At 43.7% G+C, this 20930-nt stretch overlaps 1 protein-coding gene across 1 annotated transcript in view; it reads right to left on the bottom strand.

The window, feature by feature from the left end:
* Positions 1 to 9683: 9683 nt before the first annotated feature.
* CARMIL1 (capping protein regulator and myosin 1 linker 1) overlaps positions 9684 to 20930 on the bottom strand; it is a 193631-nt gene continuing 182384 nt past the window's right edge. The window contains exons 38-41 of the mRNA XM_018069977.1: positions 18512 to 18745; positions 15720 to 15854; positions 13634 to 13780; positions 9684 to 10735 (exon numbers count right to left, since the gene is read on the bottom strand). Coding sequence (XP_017925466.1) covers positions 10599 to 10735; positions 13634 to 13780; positions 15720 to 15854; positions 18512 to 18745 — 653 coding nt within the window. The 3' untranslated portion in view covers positions 9684 to 10598. The remainder of the gene's footprint in view (positions 10736 to 13633; positions 13781 to 15719; positions 15855 to 18511; positions 18746 to 20930) is intronic.

The raw sequence follows: 20930 nt of genomic DNA, 5'->3' as shown, positions 1-20930 counted from the left end.
GCTCTCTTCCTCCTATAATACTAATCAAAAGAAGAAACCGTGGGGTTCAAGGTGTCATTGATGATAGAGCATCATATTTATGATGGCCCTGCTTGGAGTTAGATGTGATTTGAATGTCACCTGTGTAGTCACCTGCATTGATTTCAGGTACCTGGGGCTGGACTGTGTGTCTTTGTGTGTGCTCCTAGTACCATTATTATCTTTTGAGAGCACTTAGAGTTTTTCCAGGTTGCTCTTGATTCGATATATACATATTTCAACTTCATGCACATGCTGATTGCTTTAGAGAGGCTCTCAGTAGTAGAGCAGAAAAGGCTTTTAAAACATATTTAATGTTTGCCCTGAGCAGGCTCCTATTTGTTCTGAGGGGAAAAAAAAACCCTCCTGAAGAACTAAAAGTTGTGTCGTACTCAGGAAATGTCAGGTCTGCAAATCACATTCTTTCAGAGAGATCACAACAGAGATCACACAGCCATGTCCAGCTTTTTCAGTGTATGAAGGAAAAGGAGACAGTTAGAAGCTAATGTGTTTAAACAGCAGCATAGGAGCAGCTCAGTAGGGGGATTCCTTGAATAGCAACCTGGCATCACCTTTGGACCTCAGAAAAACTATTGTCAGGATAGTTAATACAACGGCAAGGCCAAAAGCATTCCCTGAGCGTGGTCAAACGGGGGACCCTGGCACAGAAGAGAAACAAGTGCTTGTTAGGTATGGACACACAGGGAAGCCTAAGTTTAGGGGACACCTGCTCAGGTCCCTTGCTGGCATGACCAGAGACACTTCACATTTCTCTGAGACATATCCTTGCCTCAATGTCAAAAGGCATTCCTGGCCCCAGCATTAGGGCTCACCTATGGAACCTCTCCTGCAGCCTCTTCTCCCCAGTGCTTCCCACCACGGCTTCCTGGCCAGTGGTGGCCTCACGTGCCCCATGGGAGCTGCCTGAGCTCCTATGTGAGAGGAGTGTACGTGGTACTGCTCCATGACACAAAGGTCACTTTTTGGTCCTGTTTCTCCTCCCAGGACCCAGAACTCATCTGCCCAAGACAGGGAGCATCCTGATCCAGGTTTTAAGGAAAGGACTGTGCATCAGTTTCTAGCAAGATTTGTAACCTGGCTTTGGAAAGCATTGCCATGGTTGGTAACAGGAAGGGTCCTCGGTAGTATGATCACAACTACTAGTTTCTTATTAAAAAAAAATATTTTTAACAAAACTAAAGAGGAAATATTAAGCATGTTTTGAAATATTTTGCAAGGGAAAGCAGCCATTTGACAGGGATGGAGACAGTGAGGTTTTATGGGAACAGATGCAAACTCAGGGCATAGAGAAGCACTTGTGTGAGCTGGTTCTCCCCCATACCCTCACAGGAGGAAGAGCAGGGAAGAAGTGACACCTTATTTAAACTGCTGTCCAAGTTGGAAATAAAAAAGGACCTTAAAGCTTAATGGGATCTCACAAGAACTGATTGTTACCTGTGCATGAGGATGTGGATGATATGTATCCATCCATCTGAACATCCTTGTTTTCCTCTGCACACTCAGTGCTGGCAGAGAGTGGTTTTGATTTCACACTGCAGCAGAACACACCTGCAAAGAGGGAAAAATTATCAGAGATAATGGCCTCCTCTTCTGTTTGCACCAGCCATGCGTTTGCTCCCCCCATAAAACCCTCTACTGAAATACCCTATAAATATAGGGGCCACCCGACAGACACACAGCTTAGCTGCCCTGCCTGATGTATCACACAAGATGGATTTAAGGTTCTTAGGGGTGGAATTGCAGAAATTAAGCTCAAAGTAACTGGAACCAGGGGAGCTGAGAGAAATTCCAGCCTGCAGTGAGGATATGGCCATCTTGATTCATGGGTAAAATGGGGTTCAGCTTCTCCAATTGCTTTAGGTGACTCAGTAAGGCATGAATGAAAAAAAACCACCAAAGTAAACAAAAAACAGCTCAGAGTAACTCTTACTTGTCCAGCATGACTTTCTGCGGACAAATTGCAAATTTGAGGAGCATGTTGAACTGTGGCTTCATTGGCATTAGCACTAAAGCAACAAACTGAAGGCAGCTGCTGTGTGTGCAGCTCATATACCAAACTCAGCAACCACTCTGCCTTGGCTTGTTTCCTTAAAGGAATAAATAAGAATTGAAAGTAGGCAGCATTTTTAAAAAGTAACAAACACTTTTGATTAAGGACTTTGTCTTCAGCTTTGCGCTGTGCAGTAACACTCAAGGTTGAAGACCTCAAATCCATGTTTTAAAAAGCTGAAGATGAAAAAAAAAGGCAAGTGGAAAATACTCTCAGGCACATGGTGGGACTCTTGGGGAAGGTCCTGTGGAGGACTTGTTGATCCCTATGGGTCCCTTCCAACTCAGCAGATTCTGTGATTTCACCCTTACTGCAGATGCATTTGGCTCTTAAATGAATGTGCTTCAGTAGGTGCCTTGAGGCTGAAAGCACTTCCTGGCCCTGCTGTGGGTCGGGGAGCAGTCCAGTTGAGGGACACCAGCAATGATGTATTATTTAGTTGATACTGATAATAAATTAATAAATAGCAATTTTTCCCAAGTAAAGAGCAAAATAAGGAGCATGCGGCCAAACCCCAGGCTGGGCTAGCTTTGTAGAAAGGCTTAATTAAGCAACTGTAAATGGGAAGACATTGATAAAAGTGCAGATTGCTGATTTGGAAACAGAAAAAAGGGCAGCTGACAAATGCCTTGTTCTTTGGGCCAGACTCAAAGTATTGATGTGAAATGAAACATTTGGGTTTCCATGAACAGAATAGGAACAAAAAACCCAAATCCAGTATCCGGATTTGTGGCACAACTTTGTTTCTCCCCTTTTCAGAAGAAAATTCCAAATACATAGAGATATGGATTTTATAAATGGAAATAATTTTCCTCAGCAAATGGCTTCCACTTCCCTCAGCTTTGCACTGACCAGAGACACTGAGGAAGCCGCCGCTGGCACCACCAGCATTTTGTCCCGCATTGAGAAAGTGTTTCACAGGTAGTTTGGGTCCTGCATAGATTCTGCAGAAAACTCCAGACTGGATCCTCAGTGTGTCCCGTTTTCCCCAGAGCCTGATTTGCATCAGGGCAACTGGGAGGCGAGTGTACCATCTGAGCAGCTGTGTGCAGCTGGGGCTGCCAAGGGTGAGGATGATGTGCTGCTGCCTGGCAAGGGGTCTGTGAGCATCCCAACAAAGAAAAATGCTGGAGAAGCAGAGGAAAGGCAAACTGAAAGGGAATCAAAGCGGAAATAATAGTCAGTGAAGCTCCCTACTACTGCTTGGAAATCAAGTCAGAGACAAAGCTGTCTGCTGCAGAAAAGAAACAGACTCATATTTCCAAACCCACTCTCACATGGGTACAAGCTGCTTATTAGCAGCAGATTTCAACTCCTACCTTCCAACATGGATGCCCCATCTTGCCCCATCTTTCCCTCCACTCCCTCCTTCTGCCCAGCAAATCCAGCATGCCTGTGCTGGGTTAGATGCTGGCTCCATTATTTCTGGCTTAGCTGGTGCAGAGTGTGTGGGTGCAGGGTGCAAAGAGGTGCAACAACAGTTTGTGTCAGGAACTGATGGATGTGGTGTGACACAGACTACCATCCCACAGATGTTCCCATTCACAGATTCCTACCAAGGCCAGGTTTTTCCAGCCTTCCCATATGCAGCCCCCAAAACTGTGTGGCTTCAGTTCTCTGTTCTCTTCTCCATTTTGGACCAGCAGTGGGATTCCTTGAGTGCTACAGGGGAGTGGCCAACTCCTTCCCATGAGGATGCTGCTGAAAAGGAGGAGTCAGGACTCAGGCCATCAGAAGGGATCTAAGAAGAGATTTCCCAAAGGAAAGCTGACATTTCCACCAGCCACATGCTGCTCTTTGCTATCCAGACAGGGACTGCAGTCTCAGTTACAGTAAATGACTTCCATTATTCCAGTCTTCAGCTAGAATTTAATGTTGTCCGAACGAACAACCTCCACAGCACTCTCTTCTACCCTCTGCTGGGTCTTACCCACCTAAGCAAATGGGAAGGGAAGGAGGCATTCCTGGAATGATGCTAAAGAGAGATTACAGAGTTAACTTTACTCCTCCATTCAGTGAAACCAAATTGGATTTCCCAAGCTAGCAGCCCCTCTTCTGCCTACCCTTGTCTGGTATCAATCTAATTAAATACTCCTTCTCCCACGCAGCTTTTTTTCCTCCTCAATTCAGCTTACTGGAAAAGCAGATAAAACAGGCTCTGAAAGACTTGAGCTGGGGTCAGCTGGCAGAACTTATCATGAATTGCCGAAGCAGCATCAGCACAGTGGCATAGGAGCAAGGACCTCAACACAGAGCTGGGAGGGACCATGGCAGCATATCTGCTTTTCCATGCAAGCTTTCCAAACACTTGGAACCTGCATCTAATAAATCCCTAGATCAGCTGATATAGGGGTGTCAAAGGCAGAGTGGTTTTCTAATTGGGAAAAGACTCTTCTCAAATCTGCAGGAGTCTCTTCAGTTTGCTACAGGATATAGCACAAGAAATTAAGTCCTTCAATAACACAGTCCCTGCAATGACACCTCAAAAAAAAATGCATTTTCTCCTTCATCTGATGTGCAGAGACTCACAGTTTGTTTTCTCTCTGTTTGAAAATACAGGGTCTCAGTGTTCAGCTTCTTGGTGCTGAGGAGCATCGTTGCTCTTACAGTGATTTCTCTTCAGTACTTGGTATAGAGGGAATGTGCAATCCCAGGACAGTGGCAGCCCCAGCCCCTGTGGGGTCTCCTGGATGCAGCAGGAGAAACCACAGATGAGATGGCCCAGGAAGGGGGTGAGCTGGCAGCCTGGTCCTGGTTCTTGCCCGGACAAGTGCCTCATCCCAAGGACCAACTTGTCCCTGGCTGCGTGCTGATGGAGAACTGACAGCTCTGTCCTGAACTCAGAGGAAAAGAGTTTTTTTCAGGAGCTCTGCCATTGCTCTTTATCAGTCGTTTTTCACCAGCTGGGATTTCTCCTCACCGCATGTGACCCCGGAACCTCTGGGGTGTCCCCCATCCCCAATGGGCACTTGGATGCAGCCCCCCCCATTTTCTAGGGGCTTGACATCAGCTCTTACTCTATTTGATTTGTTTCCCTGCACTGCAGATCACCCTGAGGCCTCACTTTCACATTTCTTCAACCTGTTCAGATGCCTGTTCCCAGGTCTCTGAACACACAACTGTACAGCTCCCAATGGCACATAACACATAGCTTCATGTCCTTTGCCAGCTACCACTGGATTTCAGTGCAGGTGCCCCTGCTGAAGCTGACATCGCTCAGCTCCCCCTCTCAGCAGCATTTAGCCTTTCAGCAATTCTCTAATGCCAAATAAAGAAATAAATAAATACTAAACTAAACCACTGTCTCTAGAATGAAGTAAAGCTTCTGTCAACCCACAGCCCTTCTGCCCTTGTTCCAGAATGGCCACATGCCAGAACAAGGGGTAGCCCCATGAGGACAAGCTTGCAGCACCAATGCCTTCGGCCAAGGTGTTCCAGACAATTTTCCACACATTTTTTGTCTCAAGGGATCAGAATGGGGCACGTGAGATGGTGGGAGTTCCATGGCCAAATCCACTGAAGCCTTGACGCTGCCAGCAAATCCTCAAGTCTGGAAAACTGCCCTTCAGAGTTCGAGAAACCTCTGTGTCAGAAAGGGAAAAGAAGATTTCCAAGTGAAATGATCAGAGCAGTATTTTAAGTTGCCAGTCACCAGCAGTGCCTGCTGAAACAAGGTGCCATCATGGCCTGAGGGCCAGGGAGTCCTGTGTATTTGATAAAGCTGGTTACTCTTAACCAAAAATGAATGTACACCTCTCTGGCCCTGGGGAAGACACCCCAGCTGCTGTGAGGTCCTGCCCTGCCTGTGATCATGAAGGCATTGGAAATGTTGGACACTAGTGGAAGGAGGCTCAGGTGGCTCTAGAGGCACTTGCTGTGGTGCTGGCACAATGCTTGTGTTGGGAAGAGGCTTGAGGGACTGCAAGAGGATGGGCACAGAGATGAGTAGTAAAGCTGTAATGGTGCCTGGCAGATCATCTTATGATCTCTTATATCCAGGATGGGGAGGTGGAAGTCAGCCCTAGGCAGCACTTTTCTCTCTTAGGCAGGACACAAGTTAATGTTTATGTGTCAAAGTGAAGGCATTTTAATTATCCAGTGGGCAGTTTGTAACGTTTGAGAGACCCTCTGGCAATGCCATTGAGGCATTCCAAGGAGTTAAAAGGGTTTTGGCTGGGCAGCAAGACCACCTCACCACTCACTGGCTGCCTCCCTGGAGCTCTGGGAAGGTCTCACAGGGAGGAGGTGAGGGCTGATGGCACTGCGAGGGAATGATTCAAACAGCTGGGTTTTGTCAGCTCCTACATTAGAAAGAACGTGAAGGTCATCACCATGTGATTGTGTAGGAATGTTCATCCTCCCCCGTTACAGACTATTTCTTGGGATGGGGAAAGACCACTCTGCTTTCTAGGTCTGATCAGCAGGAGTCTAGTATTAAATGAAAATCTGTTACTCACCTGCATTGTGTTACGAAATCCTCTGGGCCACGGCTTCAGGAGAAGCAAAAGACAGTGTCACTAACCGAAATCTCCTCCAAGCTTCAGCACAACTGGAGGATAATCTCCAGAGGTGGGACTGAGGCACAGCCCAACCAGCATTAGCATCTGTGGGTATGGGCAAATCAGCATGACTCTCTCATGCATCTCAAACAGGAACAGAACTTTCTGGCACTTTCCTAAAAATGATTCTCAGTAACTTTTTTTTTGTGCAACAGGAGAAAGAAATCATCTCCACATTAACTGATTAATAAGCAGTGGCAGTGAGAGCTCGTGCTGATGGCAGCTCTCAGTTAAGTGTGGTGGGTCGTGCAGATTTGTGACTAATGGGCCACATTAATTCCCATGTCATCTCAGCCTGGCTGGCTGGGTCTGGCAGAGGGCGAAGATTTAAGATAATTGCAGTTCCCATCTCAGGAAGCAGCTATTTGCTCTTGTAACTGCACATCAGGGAATACTTTAAAAAGCTCAGAATCTATCAGTCAGATTTTAACCTCCTTTGGCAGGGAGTGGGAAGTAGGTCCTGCAGATGTGGTACAGAGCTATTTGAGTTCACGCTAGAGTCTGGCAGGAAGCCACAGCCCTTCTCCAGTGCATCTCAGAGGGGAAGGTGCTCCTGCTACATACATCACAGGTGAAATTCCTCAATGGAAAAGCCTGAAAACCAGATTTATGAACAGAAAAGAGCAGGGCAGCTCCCTCCAAGAGAGCTTCTTGCCCCTTTTTCCCAAGGGTGGATCAGGTAGGTGAAGCTCTGAATGGAAATGCTGGTGCTAGCAACTCTTCCAGGGCAGCATTTCTAACTGGGTGACTAGGGCTACTGGTCCTTCCCTCTCATTTGGTCATACAGTATGAGTGCTTATGTGCACAGGAGGAAGCAGAGGACCTTGCTGTCACCTCAGACATTGCCACCCCTTTGCTGTCACGCCTAAACATGGTGAATGCACCAAGGAGCTGCTGTCTTGCCTGACACCAGCCCAGAGACCAAGCCATCATGTCAGACATAACCCTAGCTGGACGCTGTGAGCCCTTTCTGTGCAACCAGACCGCACAGCACAGCACTGTGGAGAAGCCCTCAGCTGCAAAAGGAAGGCCAGCAGCACACCTGGGTGCAAGTCACCTCTCCTCCCATGCCAAACTCTGCTCCCACCACTGCTGGCACAGCTGGAGGTGCTCAGGCAGCACCCAGTGTGTCACGGGGAGGAATGCAGGGCATCAGTGGTATTCAAAGATGCTATGGATGCCCTGGGAGAACAAGTACTAGCCCTCTCCTTCAGTGGTACCATAGCTGATCTCTGTTCAGTCTCCCAGGAACTCCAGGGGTCTCTGCCATTGGCATCCCACCAAAGCAGCTGAATGTGGCTTCCAGGCTCTACCCCTTATACTCTCAGGGCAGTACACGGGTCAGGACAGGCAGGGAGCACAGGGAACTGACCACAACGCAGCTCAGGCACCAGGGAGGCAAAAAGAGAAACGAGGATTCCCTCAGCTGCAAACCTGCTGGAGGGCCTGCAGCTCATGGAAAGGCTCCTGCCCCACAGAGCTGTGATCCCCCCAGACCTCCCAACCAGCTTGGCTTGGCACCAGGGTACAGTGATTGTTCTTTCCCTGAAACACACTGGCACTTATCCATGGCCTCTATGAGCTCAAGATAATGAAAATAAAAGTCACTATTTCCTAAATGTAGAAGAGGTACAAGAAAGGGGGTGTTCTGCAATGTGAATTCTTTGCAGTCAGGCTGATAGTGCTGGGTGTGTCAGTCAGAAAGATAATAAAGAAATGAAAACCATCATTCCTCCCCACACCCAAAGCCACACACACAAAAAACCAAATCTCAGGTCTTCAAGAGCTCTCACTTGCACTCCCATAAAGTTCTTCCTCCACCACTCAGCCTGCCCACAACACTGATGGGTTGGAATACAGACTGGAATGGCTTTTCATAAGTAATGGAAATATACTGCTGTGTAATGAAATCACTACACTCGAGCCAAAAAATGTTACAGCACTAGAGCTTTTTTTCTTAACAGTACAAACACATGCTTACAACCTTTGAGACATCCCTGTCTTTGGCTTACTGATACCAGGGTGATGGGCAAACACTATTGCCCTGATTTCTCACAGCAGGATCAGTACCTCAGTATCTCAGATGACTGATAAGAAGGACATCAAGGACAAAGAAGAAATTCTCAGCAACTGACTTCTCTGGAAGTTAGAGACTATTTTAAATTTTTGTCTTAATTTACACCACAACCCTTGCTGTTAATTGTCTTAAATCCACAAAACCAATAAATAGGGCAACCCTTCTTGCATACTTACACTTCTCAGGCAGTTTTCTTTTCCATGTCCTAAGGGAATAAATATTGCATTTTATTTATGACTGGATTAATTTTCATTGCCAATACAAGTATTTCTATTTATAGTTTGCAATTTGTCTTTTGTTCTTACTGATGCCAAATAAATCACAAATATATATGTGAATGTGAAGAACTCTCTCAATGATTTTAGACAAATGCAGAATTTCAAGAGAGTGCAAACCCCAGGTATGAACCCCCAGCCCTCAGAACCTCTTTCCCACAGCCTTGTAGCCTACTTTTGAGATGTAAACCTCTACCAAGCTTCTAAGATGTTCTGTTTTGACTTAGCAGCCCTTTATACTGCAATAGGAGAAGTGGCAATAGCAGGCATGTACACAGGGATCAGACAGAAGGTCACCTAACAAGCAAGTATCTGAGCATTTCCGTCCAGTCAAGAAGCCACAGAAGGGCAAGGGAAATTGCTCTTGGGAGAGAGTTACCAAACCAATTTTATTTTGTCCTACTGGATTAAAATTGGGAATTCAGATAGCATGTCTTTCTGGCTCATGTGAAGGCTACTTTGCTGAAGATCCCAAGGGAGGAGATTCGCAAAGAGATCTTCCTTCAGTTTTATGAAGATGATGTGTATGTGTCCCTTTCAGCTGGAACTAGAGGCTTTACTAGAGGCAGAAAAATGACATGGGTTTTGTCTTAACTGCACACTTTGTCTACCTGACTCAATGCCAGATTCAAAGAGCAGAGACCATCAGACCACAAACACTGTAGTAAAAACAAAGACTAGTATTTCAGTTGTAAAATCATTTTTTTATTGTTACAAATATACATATGAATAAAATCCCTTCAACTTGTAATGTAAGTGGGTAGCTGTGAAATTTGCATCCCCTCCCTCAAAAGCTGAAATGTTTTTACAGGTGTCGAGCTATGTTTCTCATAGAATTACACATTGAAAGGAAGCTAATATGCAGACAAAACCGAGGAAGGCCTCTAGAAAACACCAATATTAATAAAATTTCAATTGCCCTCATTCCAATCAATATATACATTAATATACGAATGTGGAAGCATACCATGATTATACGTCATCCAAATCCTTCTCTGTTGTGCTTTCTGACGGTACACAAATGTAAGTGTTGGAGCTTTATGTACAGTAAGAGAACAGGAAGAAAGAAGCTCCCTATGGGAGAATGTAAAAACCATACCCAAGCATTTAATATATATAATCTATACAAATTATTTTATTAGTGTGCTCTTTTAATATAATTACAATGTGCAATTGCATACCGCAAGAATATATTTATAGGTAAGTCACGTGCAGATCTGACACATTTACATTCAGCAGTACAACACATTACCTGCTGTACAGTGTTTTAGTGTAAGATAGTCTCCAGTTAATTTGCTTTGCTTTCCAAGTGCCCTAATGCAGGGCACTCTTTGTAGCTGCTTCAGAGAAATTCAAGTAGAACACATGAAAGAATGGCTGGCTTTAGGCAAAGGCATAGAAAGGAATGTCTGCATTGTACAGAACAGAAATTAAGGACCGAATCAATGCCAAGTGTACTGTAAATAATTATTGGAAGATCAGGTTTTCTGCATGGAAATGTACCTGTGGTGAAAGAGCAGCTGGCTAGAGGGGCTGTTGATTGCTGAACCCCAATTGTTATAAAAAGCTCTTGCGCTACGAAGCACTTGTACTGATTGCTAAACGAAAATAAAATCTTTATCTGCTTCTTCGCCGGAGTCACTGGACTTGCTTCCCTGATGACCGTCTTTACTTAAGGACCTCTGCTTCAGTTCCTGGAACTCGTGAGACTGCTGCCCAGGGCTTCTTTTTGCAGCTGTATAGAACAGAAACAGGTCTTACATGATTGTAGAGGAGAGAGAAAGGAAAAAAAAAAAGTCACTCGTGCACACAAGATCTGCTCCTGATCCTACTCATTTAACTTGCACTAGTGGCAGTAGCATAGGTCCATTAATTCTTCAAACAAGAAAAGGTGAGAGAAAAGAGAGATAGTTTGAGTAAGCTTTATTCTGCTGTTGGTTGGCAAGCAGGCAAACTTGAAATATGACATGTAGTACTTCACTCTGACATCGGTAAACATTACAGTCAGAAATGACCTGGAGATTTTTTTCTCTTCACACCACTTCCAAAACAGAACAGGATTCTTTTTTTCCAGCTGGGATGGATCTGAGACAGTACACTCCTGACTGCTCATGTGGATATCCCTGCTGAACACCCCTCAGACCAGCAGCACACATCCCAGGCAGCCCTGTCTCCCTAGCAGTACACATCTATATTCTCCTTTTGACTCAGAAGCTTTGATCAGGACAGACATTCACTGTGGCATCCAAGTTATCCAAACTGCTTCTCCCTGCCCCACTTCAGTGCCACGTCCTGATGTCCTCCTTATTCCCTGATATGAGGGACACCCATGGCTCTAAGCCCAACCATCACCTCTTCCAGATGAGATCATGGGCTCTGTGACTTTCTGTGCCCTGTAACGGGGAAAGCAGGAGGGCATACCCTCTTTCCCACAATCTAAATGCAAACAGCATTGATTTCATTTGCTCAGCATTCTAAAAATCTCCGTAAAGCCAGGGTTTTCTCCAAAGCTATTCTGAAATAAATTGGAAAGAAGGTTGTAAAACCTTGTTAAGATTCCTCATCTAATCAGTGGTCCACAACTGCTATGGTAACAAGCAGGTTATACACATTAACCAGGGTGACATTACCCAAGGATTGATAGCTTTAGAAATCTCACACTTCCACCTAAAATGACATTTTAAACACACTTTGTTGCAAGCCACCTCGCTTTAGCCCCACAAAATTAAATGTTATGATTACGAGACCTTCTTTGCTCCACCATTTCAGGTAAGGATGTCCGGCTTTGATTCACACTGATCCTTGTGCCTGACCACACTTGCGAACCCTTCTCTTGACAAGGCACCAGCAGCCATGGTGGGCATGAAGCATCATCTCTCCTTCCCCATGTAGTGCTCACCACTGGAAGGGACAGCCTGCCCTGCCACTGGCACACAGCTCCAGCCACAGCAGAGGCAGGCAAGCAGCAGGCTGTCACAGATGCCTCTCCGTGGCTGTTTTAAAATTGTGCCAGGATGTGTTAGGGACTGGCAGGAATGTAGGAAATACAGAAAGGGATCCCAGGGGAGATGTTGCTGAGCTGCTGAGGCAGTCAAATAGTTCTCCAGAGTCCAAAATACCTGTCTCCTCATTTGCGCGAGCCAAAACAAAATATGTGAGGAAATGAGAGCCAGCAGCTACACACTCACTGCATTCTTATCCTGGCTTTGCAAGTTGGGAAACAGGAAAGGATTTTGAGAAAGGATTTTAAAACTATTTCATAGAACTGGAGAGGATTAAGATACACTTAAATCCAGTAAAAAAATATTCAGGCATTTCCACTTTCCAAAACACCACTGCTTTTCAAAGAAATAGATACCTGGAAAATTTTTGAGTGATTCTTGACACCTGTACCTCCTACTAATTACCCGGCCTTTGTTTGGCCCCCATGGACTCTTCAAACAAAACTCAAAACACATCCTGCAGCAGCCATTTCTGTTTATGGCTTGATAAATCTAGGCAGGTAGTTTGCCCCCAAAATAACTGAAAAAACCCCAGACATTAAAGTCCATGTAGTGCAAGCAGGCTTCTGCCACAAGAGCTTACCCTTGCCCCAATGAAACCATACACAGGTGACCTCCATTGGTCTGTAGCAGCATCTCAGCTTTCGAAATTTATTTTATCAGAGAGATATCTTAGAATGAACTAAAATATAATAACTTGATCATGATAGGGAGGGGAGATTCTAAGTTTGGATGGACTAAGTTCGATTCTACAATATGGTAAGGAAATCAGTTCATAAATTTTGGGGTGAGGATGTTACAAAAGGGATACATGATGTGTTATAAGTAGAAAAACTGTGGGTAAATGGAGTTGCATAAGATATTCAAATACCCAATTAAAATATTTCAGAAAAAAAGTGTGAATAATTGTTTAAACAAACCAGTGAAGATGTAAATGCAAACATGTAAACATGTACCATTTGAGAACAGGAGTTTTTATATTTTAAAAACATATAGAGCAATCAAACATTTTTATAGCTTCCTGAATGAGCTCACTAAGTCAAAGCTGCTCCTCAGTGCACCACAGTGGTGGGCTTGGGCTCTTTTGGTGTTTTTTTTCTGTTTGCTTATGTAACTGAAAAATCAAAGTGATAATAAACAATCTGAATTTACCCAGTTCTCAAGTGGTTTAGTGAGTGATGCACTGAAACTGGCACTAACAATATTCAAGCTGAAATGTATTTTGGAACACTAGAGTGCATGCGTCTTAGAAAGGAAAGGTGTGCAAGCACACAAAGCAGCAGACAGCCCACCTGCAGCGTGCATACACAGCAGCGTGCCAGTGCTGCTGCACTGAGCAACCACAGACTCTAAATGAGTGCTCTTCTGCAGGGGGCTGCGGGCGCTAGATGGTACTGGTCACTGGTGTTGCCACGAAGGAAAAATGCACACACATTTCTTATCTGGGAATTTTTTCATACCATGCAATTCCCATGGGGATAAAAAGATGATTAGCATCCCACGAGATTTTTACCTTTCTCATAACCCAATGACAAACCCACACTCTTTTGTTGCTTCTTTGCTATTGCCGTTTCTTAATTGTTAGTACCAGTTTTCAAGCATCATCTTGATGAAAAATGAAAACTTCTAACCAGAAGTTGGCTGCGCCTTCCTCTGCCCAAGCACATTAGCTTCCTCTTCTGCACTGGTAGAATACTGCCCCGGAGTGGTTTTCACGCTGCCAGATGGCTTGGCACAGTCAAGAGCTGCATCTCTTTTTTGACAATCTCCTGTTTGTTCTAGCAAGGAAAATGATTCATTTATACTCCTAAGCTGCTCTGTAGGCCCAAGTATAGAAAGTAATACAAATAATTTCACTTATCCAACCCATTTAATCAATTGTTCAAAGAGTAGTAATCAGTATGCCAGGTGATTGATTAAACGTAGTCCAGATATTTGGGTATGTTAGTAACTGGAGCCCGATCTTACAGCTGCAAAGAGGTGTATTTGGAGATTGTCCCACAAAGTACAGTTAAACTCATTAACATAAAGCAATTTTATAATCAAGTATAATCTAATTTTTAGCTTTGTTTCACAGGAAATGTAATTTTGCTTACTAACTTAGACAGATTTGCAGTGATTTACCAGTTGCAGAAATAAATTGAACATGTTAGCCTGAAGAGCGGCAGAAAGCAAGGACAGAGGAACAACTGAGTGAGGAAGTAGAACAGTAATGAAGAAAAAAGAAAACATGAAAAGGAATAAAAAAATAAAAGAAAGGGAATTTACTCTTTCCCAAACAACTTTATGCAAAGCATAGCAGCTCCTTAAGGACCTGGAAACCCAACTTTAGCCAGTCTAAACTATGATTGATAAAACGTGTACAGTGCGATGTAGAGCCAACTAGAAAACCCTGTGTTAGGCCAAACTGTCTGGAGACATCTAAGGGAGCAAGGAGTAAGAAAGCAGTGTCTGACTCCTGTTGCTTTTGGCAGCATAGATCATCTGAATACTCAGCCCTCTCCAGGGACAGGAGAGGTCCTTGGGTGTGTTGTGTCCTGCTAGCTGTACACAATTCAGTGAGATTGTGGTAGTTCTGCTGTACCTTTATGGCACAAGAGCAGCCCAATGGCATCATACAAGTGGCTGAAGTGAGAATCAAAACAAATACTCCATATGTGCTGACATGCAGTCACCAAATGTTAGCCACCACTGCAACAATTTTCCAAGCAGCACAACACCCAGACTCTGAGATAAGTTGTTTCATAAAGAAAATGGTAGCCTTAGGGAGAAGCTTCTCAAAACTTATCTACGGACCATGCTGCTTTGGGGATGGCTTTGCCCTCATCTAGAAGGTAGCGGTGGGTTCTGTGGGCAGCACAACTTCTCAGTCTTTACAACCGAGCATTATGTAGCTGCCTCGACTCGGTTGTCCCCATCCTACACTATGAAAATCTGTTGTCAGACTGTGAAAGAGCACCCCTTTGTTTTACAGTTTAAGTGATGGGAATCACCTTGGATGTCTTCTTTGAGGAGAGACCCAGGAAGGAAAGAGGTCTCATCCCCAGATTTTAAACATCAGCTAACACCACGCTGAGCAACATTTCTGTGACTACTTCTCCACATAGCCAATGTTATGCTATGCTATCAGAGGAAGACTTAGTTCTTCTAAGAGCCAACTGTGGGCAAGAAAATGCATCAGCAGAAGTAGAAATCCAGTGCACACATGAAAATCAGCATAGAGAAGGCAGCAGCCTACTGCTGTGCATAAAAGGTACCAAGCCTTGCCCTGGTACACAGAGACTCACTGCCCGAGGAGAAGGTGAACTCAGTCACATGCAGTGACCCCACAGAAAGGAGGAATACAAACAGAGCAACAGGCTGGCTGCAAGGACCAAAGTCATGGCTGCTCCCCTGGAAATGTGCTGGACCACAGAGCTACATTTCACATTATTGTGTGCATCTTAGTTCAGACCAAACTAACCAAAATATACACAAGAGTCCCTTAATTGTTCAGTTACATTATTAATACCAAGGGATTAATCTTTCATTTGATTTGATCAAAGGAAGATGGGTGAAGAGATGCAGAATAAGTAACCAGATACACTTTCCTTGCTCTTTTTACCTTCAGATGAATAACCCTCTTCCCTTTCGAGTGAAAACAAATCAGGGAACAATGATACATCAAATTTCACTCGAAGATGGGCACACTGGAACAAGTTATACCAACACTCCTACCTTCTTGAGAAAATGATCTGACTGAAGGGGTGCTCTGACCATCCTTTTCTTTATCAGAAGGAACTTTCTTCAGCACAGGTGGAAGCAGGGCAACTTTTGGGGAACTGGGGCCGGAGGGAGACTCTGGAGCTTCCTCTGTGGAGTAACACAAACAAAAGGGTGAGAAGTTACATTTGCACTGAAACTCACAGAAACGGTGCTGTTTATGATGGGCCAAACCTCAACACAATACACAGACAAGATCTGTGCCAGAAAATGAAGGATTCAGGAATTTACATTATGTCAAGAGAATGCACAATGGCCCTCAGTCCAAGTGAAAGGATTTTAGTAGTCAAAGTAAGATCTCAATTTCAGCATTTTCAGGTGTACAGCTATTGTAGCATAAATAGAAATTTGATGGGACCAACTGAATTTCCTGCAAGACATAAGTACGCAATTTGTAAAGAAGAGCTGGAAAAAAATTTGCATGGATTTTTGGAAATATTTGTTCTACTTATATTTTCATTGTTCAGAAACAGAATGAAACAATCAACTTAGATGTCCTGTTTCACAGTTACAAGGTATAAAAGTGAATCAGGGAAACAAATTACAAAAATAGCCTACAGAGCTCTATACTTCCAGGAATAACTTCCCAATACATAACACAAGGGAATCTGTAAAGATTTGCTAAATAGAAAAAGTACTTCATCTTCTGGACTGTGAGGAAATCTAAAACTTAAATCCATAGTTCAAACCATCTGGATCTCTTGTTTCTCTAAAAGACTGCATATGCATTATGTATGGCAAGTTGACTACCATCTTTACAGTCCTTACAAGAAGACCTTTTCAGTTTTCCACTAGACAGCCTTTGCTTGGACAGCAGGGAAGTACAGCTACAGTGGATTATTTAACCTGCTTGTATGTTTGCTTCCCAAGAAGTAAACAGTGGCATATATACTCAACAGAGGAACTAGGAAGACACATTAGCATTGATAAAAGGAAAAAAGGAACTCAGAATATCACCTATATTGCATATTTGTATGAAGAGTTAATTCAGTTGTATACTAGAAATTAATAGGAATTTATCTTGTTTTTGAGAATCCACCACAAAGGAGTCAATCTTTTCACTTTCAGCACAGGAAAGTGATGACCTTCCAAATGCAACTCGATGTGAACAGATAAACCAATTCTTGGACCTTTCTCCAATCATTTGATATGCCTATGAGGCCACTTGCTTTGGGAAGCTCAGTACCAACATACAGATGAACACAGTGATTGGCAAACACAGCTATGTATTTCTGAACTAAAGTAGTTATGCGCTTTACTGAGGAACCACTTTCAGTTTTTGACAATTTGTGGACATCCGAGCTGTGTTCCTTTGCTCCCAGATTACTTAGCAAAAATTTGCTGCCATTTGTTTGTCCACACTGCTGGAAACAACAGCAAGAGCAAGAGCACAGAATGAATGATGCTTGGTTTTTAAATCATGTTGCCTGGGCAAGCTTAGGCAGTGGTTTACTACAGTATAAGTACTAGAATAGAAGTTAGACTGTAACAGAGATGACATTGCTTTTACTCTTCTCAAAGAGCTGGTCTATTATGAGAAAGTACTAATTACTCCCTTGTGTTAAACCCACAGTATGCTCTCTCTGCAGGAAATAGGAGCTGGCAGAAACATAGCTCAGGTCTTTCTGATACCTATAACTTTGATAGAACACTGCCTATTTTACAGATTAGGCATCACCAAATAAGACGTGATTTCCTGTTGTATTCATCTTTGTATCTTACCCAATATCTCTCACTTTAATGACCATTTTTTAAATGGTCAATAAAATAAAAATAAAGCCATCTAAAACCTGATGGTGAATTCGTATTTGAACAACATACTGCCCACTGAAGTATAGAGACTAAGTAATGCTCAGGTTACACATCAAGGGCAGGGAGGAGGCTGTAACATCCCTTTGTCCCCTCGTCTTTACCAGAAATTACATCATTCTAAGGTCAACAGTGAGTATGGGAAAAGCCAAGAGGGCTGCAAGCTCTTACAGATGGCCACGCTCACATTTTTCACTCAACAGCAATTAATAAGCTGTATTTGCCATGGCTACTGGGGAAGTCACTAATTAGACAGTAGACACACAAATGTGTGGGAGATCTGCTGAAGTATTTCCCACTACTGGAAACCTTAAGATAATACCTGGGCAGGAGGTTAAGATAGAACAGAAGTTAGTAGTTATTCAGTCGGCAGTCTTGCAGGGTTATAAAAGCACAGTGACAGTTATTTCCAGTCAAAAGCAATAAGGAAAGAAACAAAGGCTAAAGAAGGAAAAAGACGGTAAGAGACACTTGGTTTGTGCGGGTTATTAAGAATAATGGGATTTGCTTGAAGGCTAAAAGCAGCCTGCCACAAAGCCTCAAGGATTTCAGTATTTATAGCCAGGTGTTTAGAGAAAGTACAGTGCTACTGTCAGTGCTACCACAACAGGACTTTGATGCTGAAGTAGCTTTCTATGCTCACCTCTTCTGTGAAAGCAGGCTAACTCAAAACAGCTCTGCCACTGCCACTACTACTACTTCTCACACTTTACTGTTGAGGATCATAGGTTAAACCATTTTAATAAGTTTATTCAAATTAGGACAAAAGGAGATGGAAAAGAAGGATGCAAGTCAAGAGCAAGGCACTGAAGAACCTGTCTCTCTACATTTAACTTCTGTTCAGCATGTGACGATAGCTGTCTCCTCCATAGGCCACACAGACACGACTCAGAAGTACCCAGAGCTGGGGACAAGGACTGCTCAGAAGGGCTCCTCACCAGTACGAGAGGCAGAGCGTGGTTTCTGTGGCACTGTGGGTCGTCCTGCCAGGCTGGGCTTTGTTGACTGCAGTGGGGGTTTTGGGCTGGTAGGTGTGTTGGAAGAACTTCTTGCCTTTGTGCCAGCTTCTGCCTTTGGTTCAGTTTTTGAATTTTTTTCTGACGATGTTGAAAGGGAGTCACCTTTATTCGATGCAAACCGACTCTCTGGAAGGGTCTGCTGCTGTTTAGGCACTGAAATAAATAGACACATAAAATGAAGTCTGCTGCAACACAGAAGGCTAGATGCACAGATATGCTTTTGTGGAAAATACCACCATTAGCTCACATATCACTGCTGCACAGCTATGTGAGTGTGTAAGAAGACCTCAGTGTTGTATTTAAAATCACTGCAATAAAAGCATCCAAACCTGCTAATTCTTACACATGTTAAGCTTCATAACTCAATTGCCCAAGAGGGCAATTGCATGTCCCCCTTTTTAATATATTTGACACGATGGCTAGCTGGACCTTATTCCTCCTTCATATTTCTGGAAGCAGATGGCACAGCCTACCTGCTGAGAAAACCGTGATGGATCAGTGGAAAAGGCAGCTCTTGACTGTTTTGTGCCTCTACAGACAAAAGGTTGGGTTTCCAAGATCAACAGAGAAATCCTGTCCCAGAAAATAAATCCCATGCGTATGACCAGCAGGTTACATATTTTTACTTGTTGCTTTTAGCAGGCTCTAGAGGAGATTTTGAAACTTAGCCCAGATCAAAGTATTCTTTATATGATATTTTGATTTAACTAATAACACTGCACACAGTGGATTACAGTTTCCACACATTAGTAAGTTTACGAACATATTATTTATCCCAAACAAAGACCACGGTATTTACAGATAAAGTTACAGTGACTTCCAAGCAATAAATCAGTTGGTAGAAAGCCTGCTGGATTCCAGGTTGCTAACAAGCAAAAAGCCTGCCCTACTTTCCTACTCAGCAGCTTGCAGAAGGTTGAAGGTTTATATCTAGCAGTTTCAATGACAATCCTGGAACTCATATTTAGCTTGGGACTTGCAACAATTGTCATGTCTTTATTCTCAGAAGAAAATTACAAACTAACTGAAATGCAGACTGGTAGCCCTATTTGTAAAACCCAGTATGTGCTCACAGATGCTGACTTGACCTACCTGCTAATCCCATTCAGAAATCCCACTGAATACAAAAGTGCTGAGCACAGACATTTTAATGACAGTGGGAGGGAGGGGAGTGTTGATACAGTTTGTTGCAAGCCAATCTCCAATATGTTTTTCCAGCTTATGTAGCTGTTTTTCAGCCCAGCTGGAGTCAAACTCAGGCAAAGCAGACAGTTGTGTGGTGCATATATATTTGTGTGAGTGCGTGACAGGGAGAGTTTGTGTCTGCACGCTTTCAGTACTTTCTTGCTGCAAGCGAAACAGCAGGACACCTTCTCCACCTGTGCGTGTGTGCATACAAAAAAAAAAAAATCAGGCAACATCCAGACACAAAGCAAGGAATAAAACCCCCAAAACTTATTCTCCTTCTGCATCACTATCTCTAGTTTTCCTGTAACAACATCCAGCAATTTTCCATTAACCCTCTTTCTTGTCTTCCTGACCTCAGGCCTCCTAACATTATTAGAACACAGTAATTTAAAATAAATTAGCCCAAAATGAAAATAAACTGTAGTTGCAACAATGAAAAGGAGCCTTGGGGAGCTCTCAAGCAAGAGTGGTAAAGAAACAACTGACAGCTGGAGGCTAAAAGGAAGGGCAAGCATAGGGCAGTGAGGTGGGGGTGAAACGCGTCATATACAAAGACCTGAGAAAAGTTGGGGTTGGACACCCTCAGCTATTCTAATGCCCCAAGTGCAGACTATTCTTTCTCCTCTGACTTCAGTTTACTGATATCCAGAGACACACACAGTCCACGAGGTTCTCCTCAAAAGATAAGCAGGCTTTAAAAGCATTGATTTCCAGATTTTGGCATGCTCTGACTATGCTTTAAAAACTGCTTTAGAAAGGTATAAAACTTCATAATTGATATCTGAAGTACTCAAGCAAGATGGCCACACTAGATTTTGATTTCAGCCTGTTTTTCCAGCCTTGCTTCTGTATGTTTTAGCAATCTTCTCTGCCATGCTTGCAGGGTACCTACCACCACTACTGAGAAATCAGACTTGGATTTCCTAGTTCAGCCCACTCCTTTCATGTGGTACCCACAAACCAGCAGAGCTGAATCCTCTTTGAATACTTCACTAGCCAGTCTCAAAAGTATATATGGAGACTGGAATGTCATCTTGTCCTGAGGTGGCTGCAATACAGGCACTGACTGCCGTGTCAGGGACCAGGACTACAGCTTGACAATGGCACAGAACGACCAGGTACAGAGAGACTTGGTGCTGCAAGCACTACA

Source organism: Manacus vitellinus, unplaced genomic scaffold (assembly GCF_001715985.3).
Source record: "Manacus vitellinus isolate BGI_N305 unplaced genomic scaffold, ASM171598v3 scaffold_17_pilon, whole genome shotgun sequence".
NCBI lineage: Eukaryota > Metazoa > Chordata > Aves > Passeriformes > Pipridae > Manacus > Manacus vitellinus.
The sequence above is the reverse complement of the archived record's forward strand: the minus strand, read 5'-3'. Positions and strand labels throughout refer to the sequence as shown.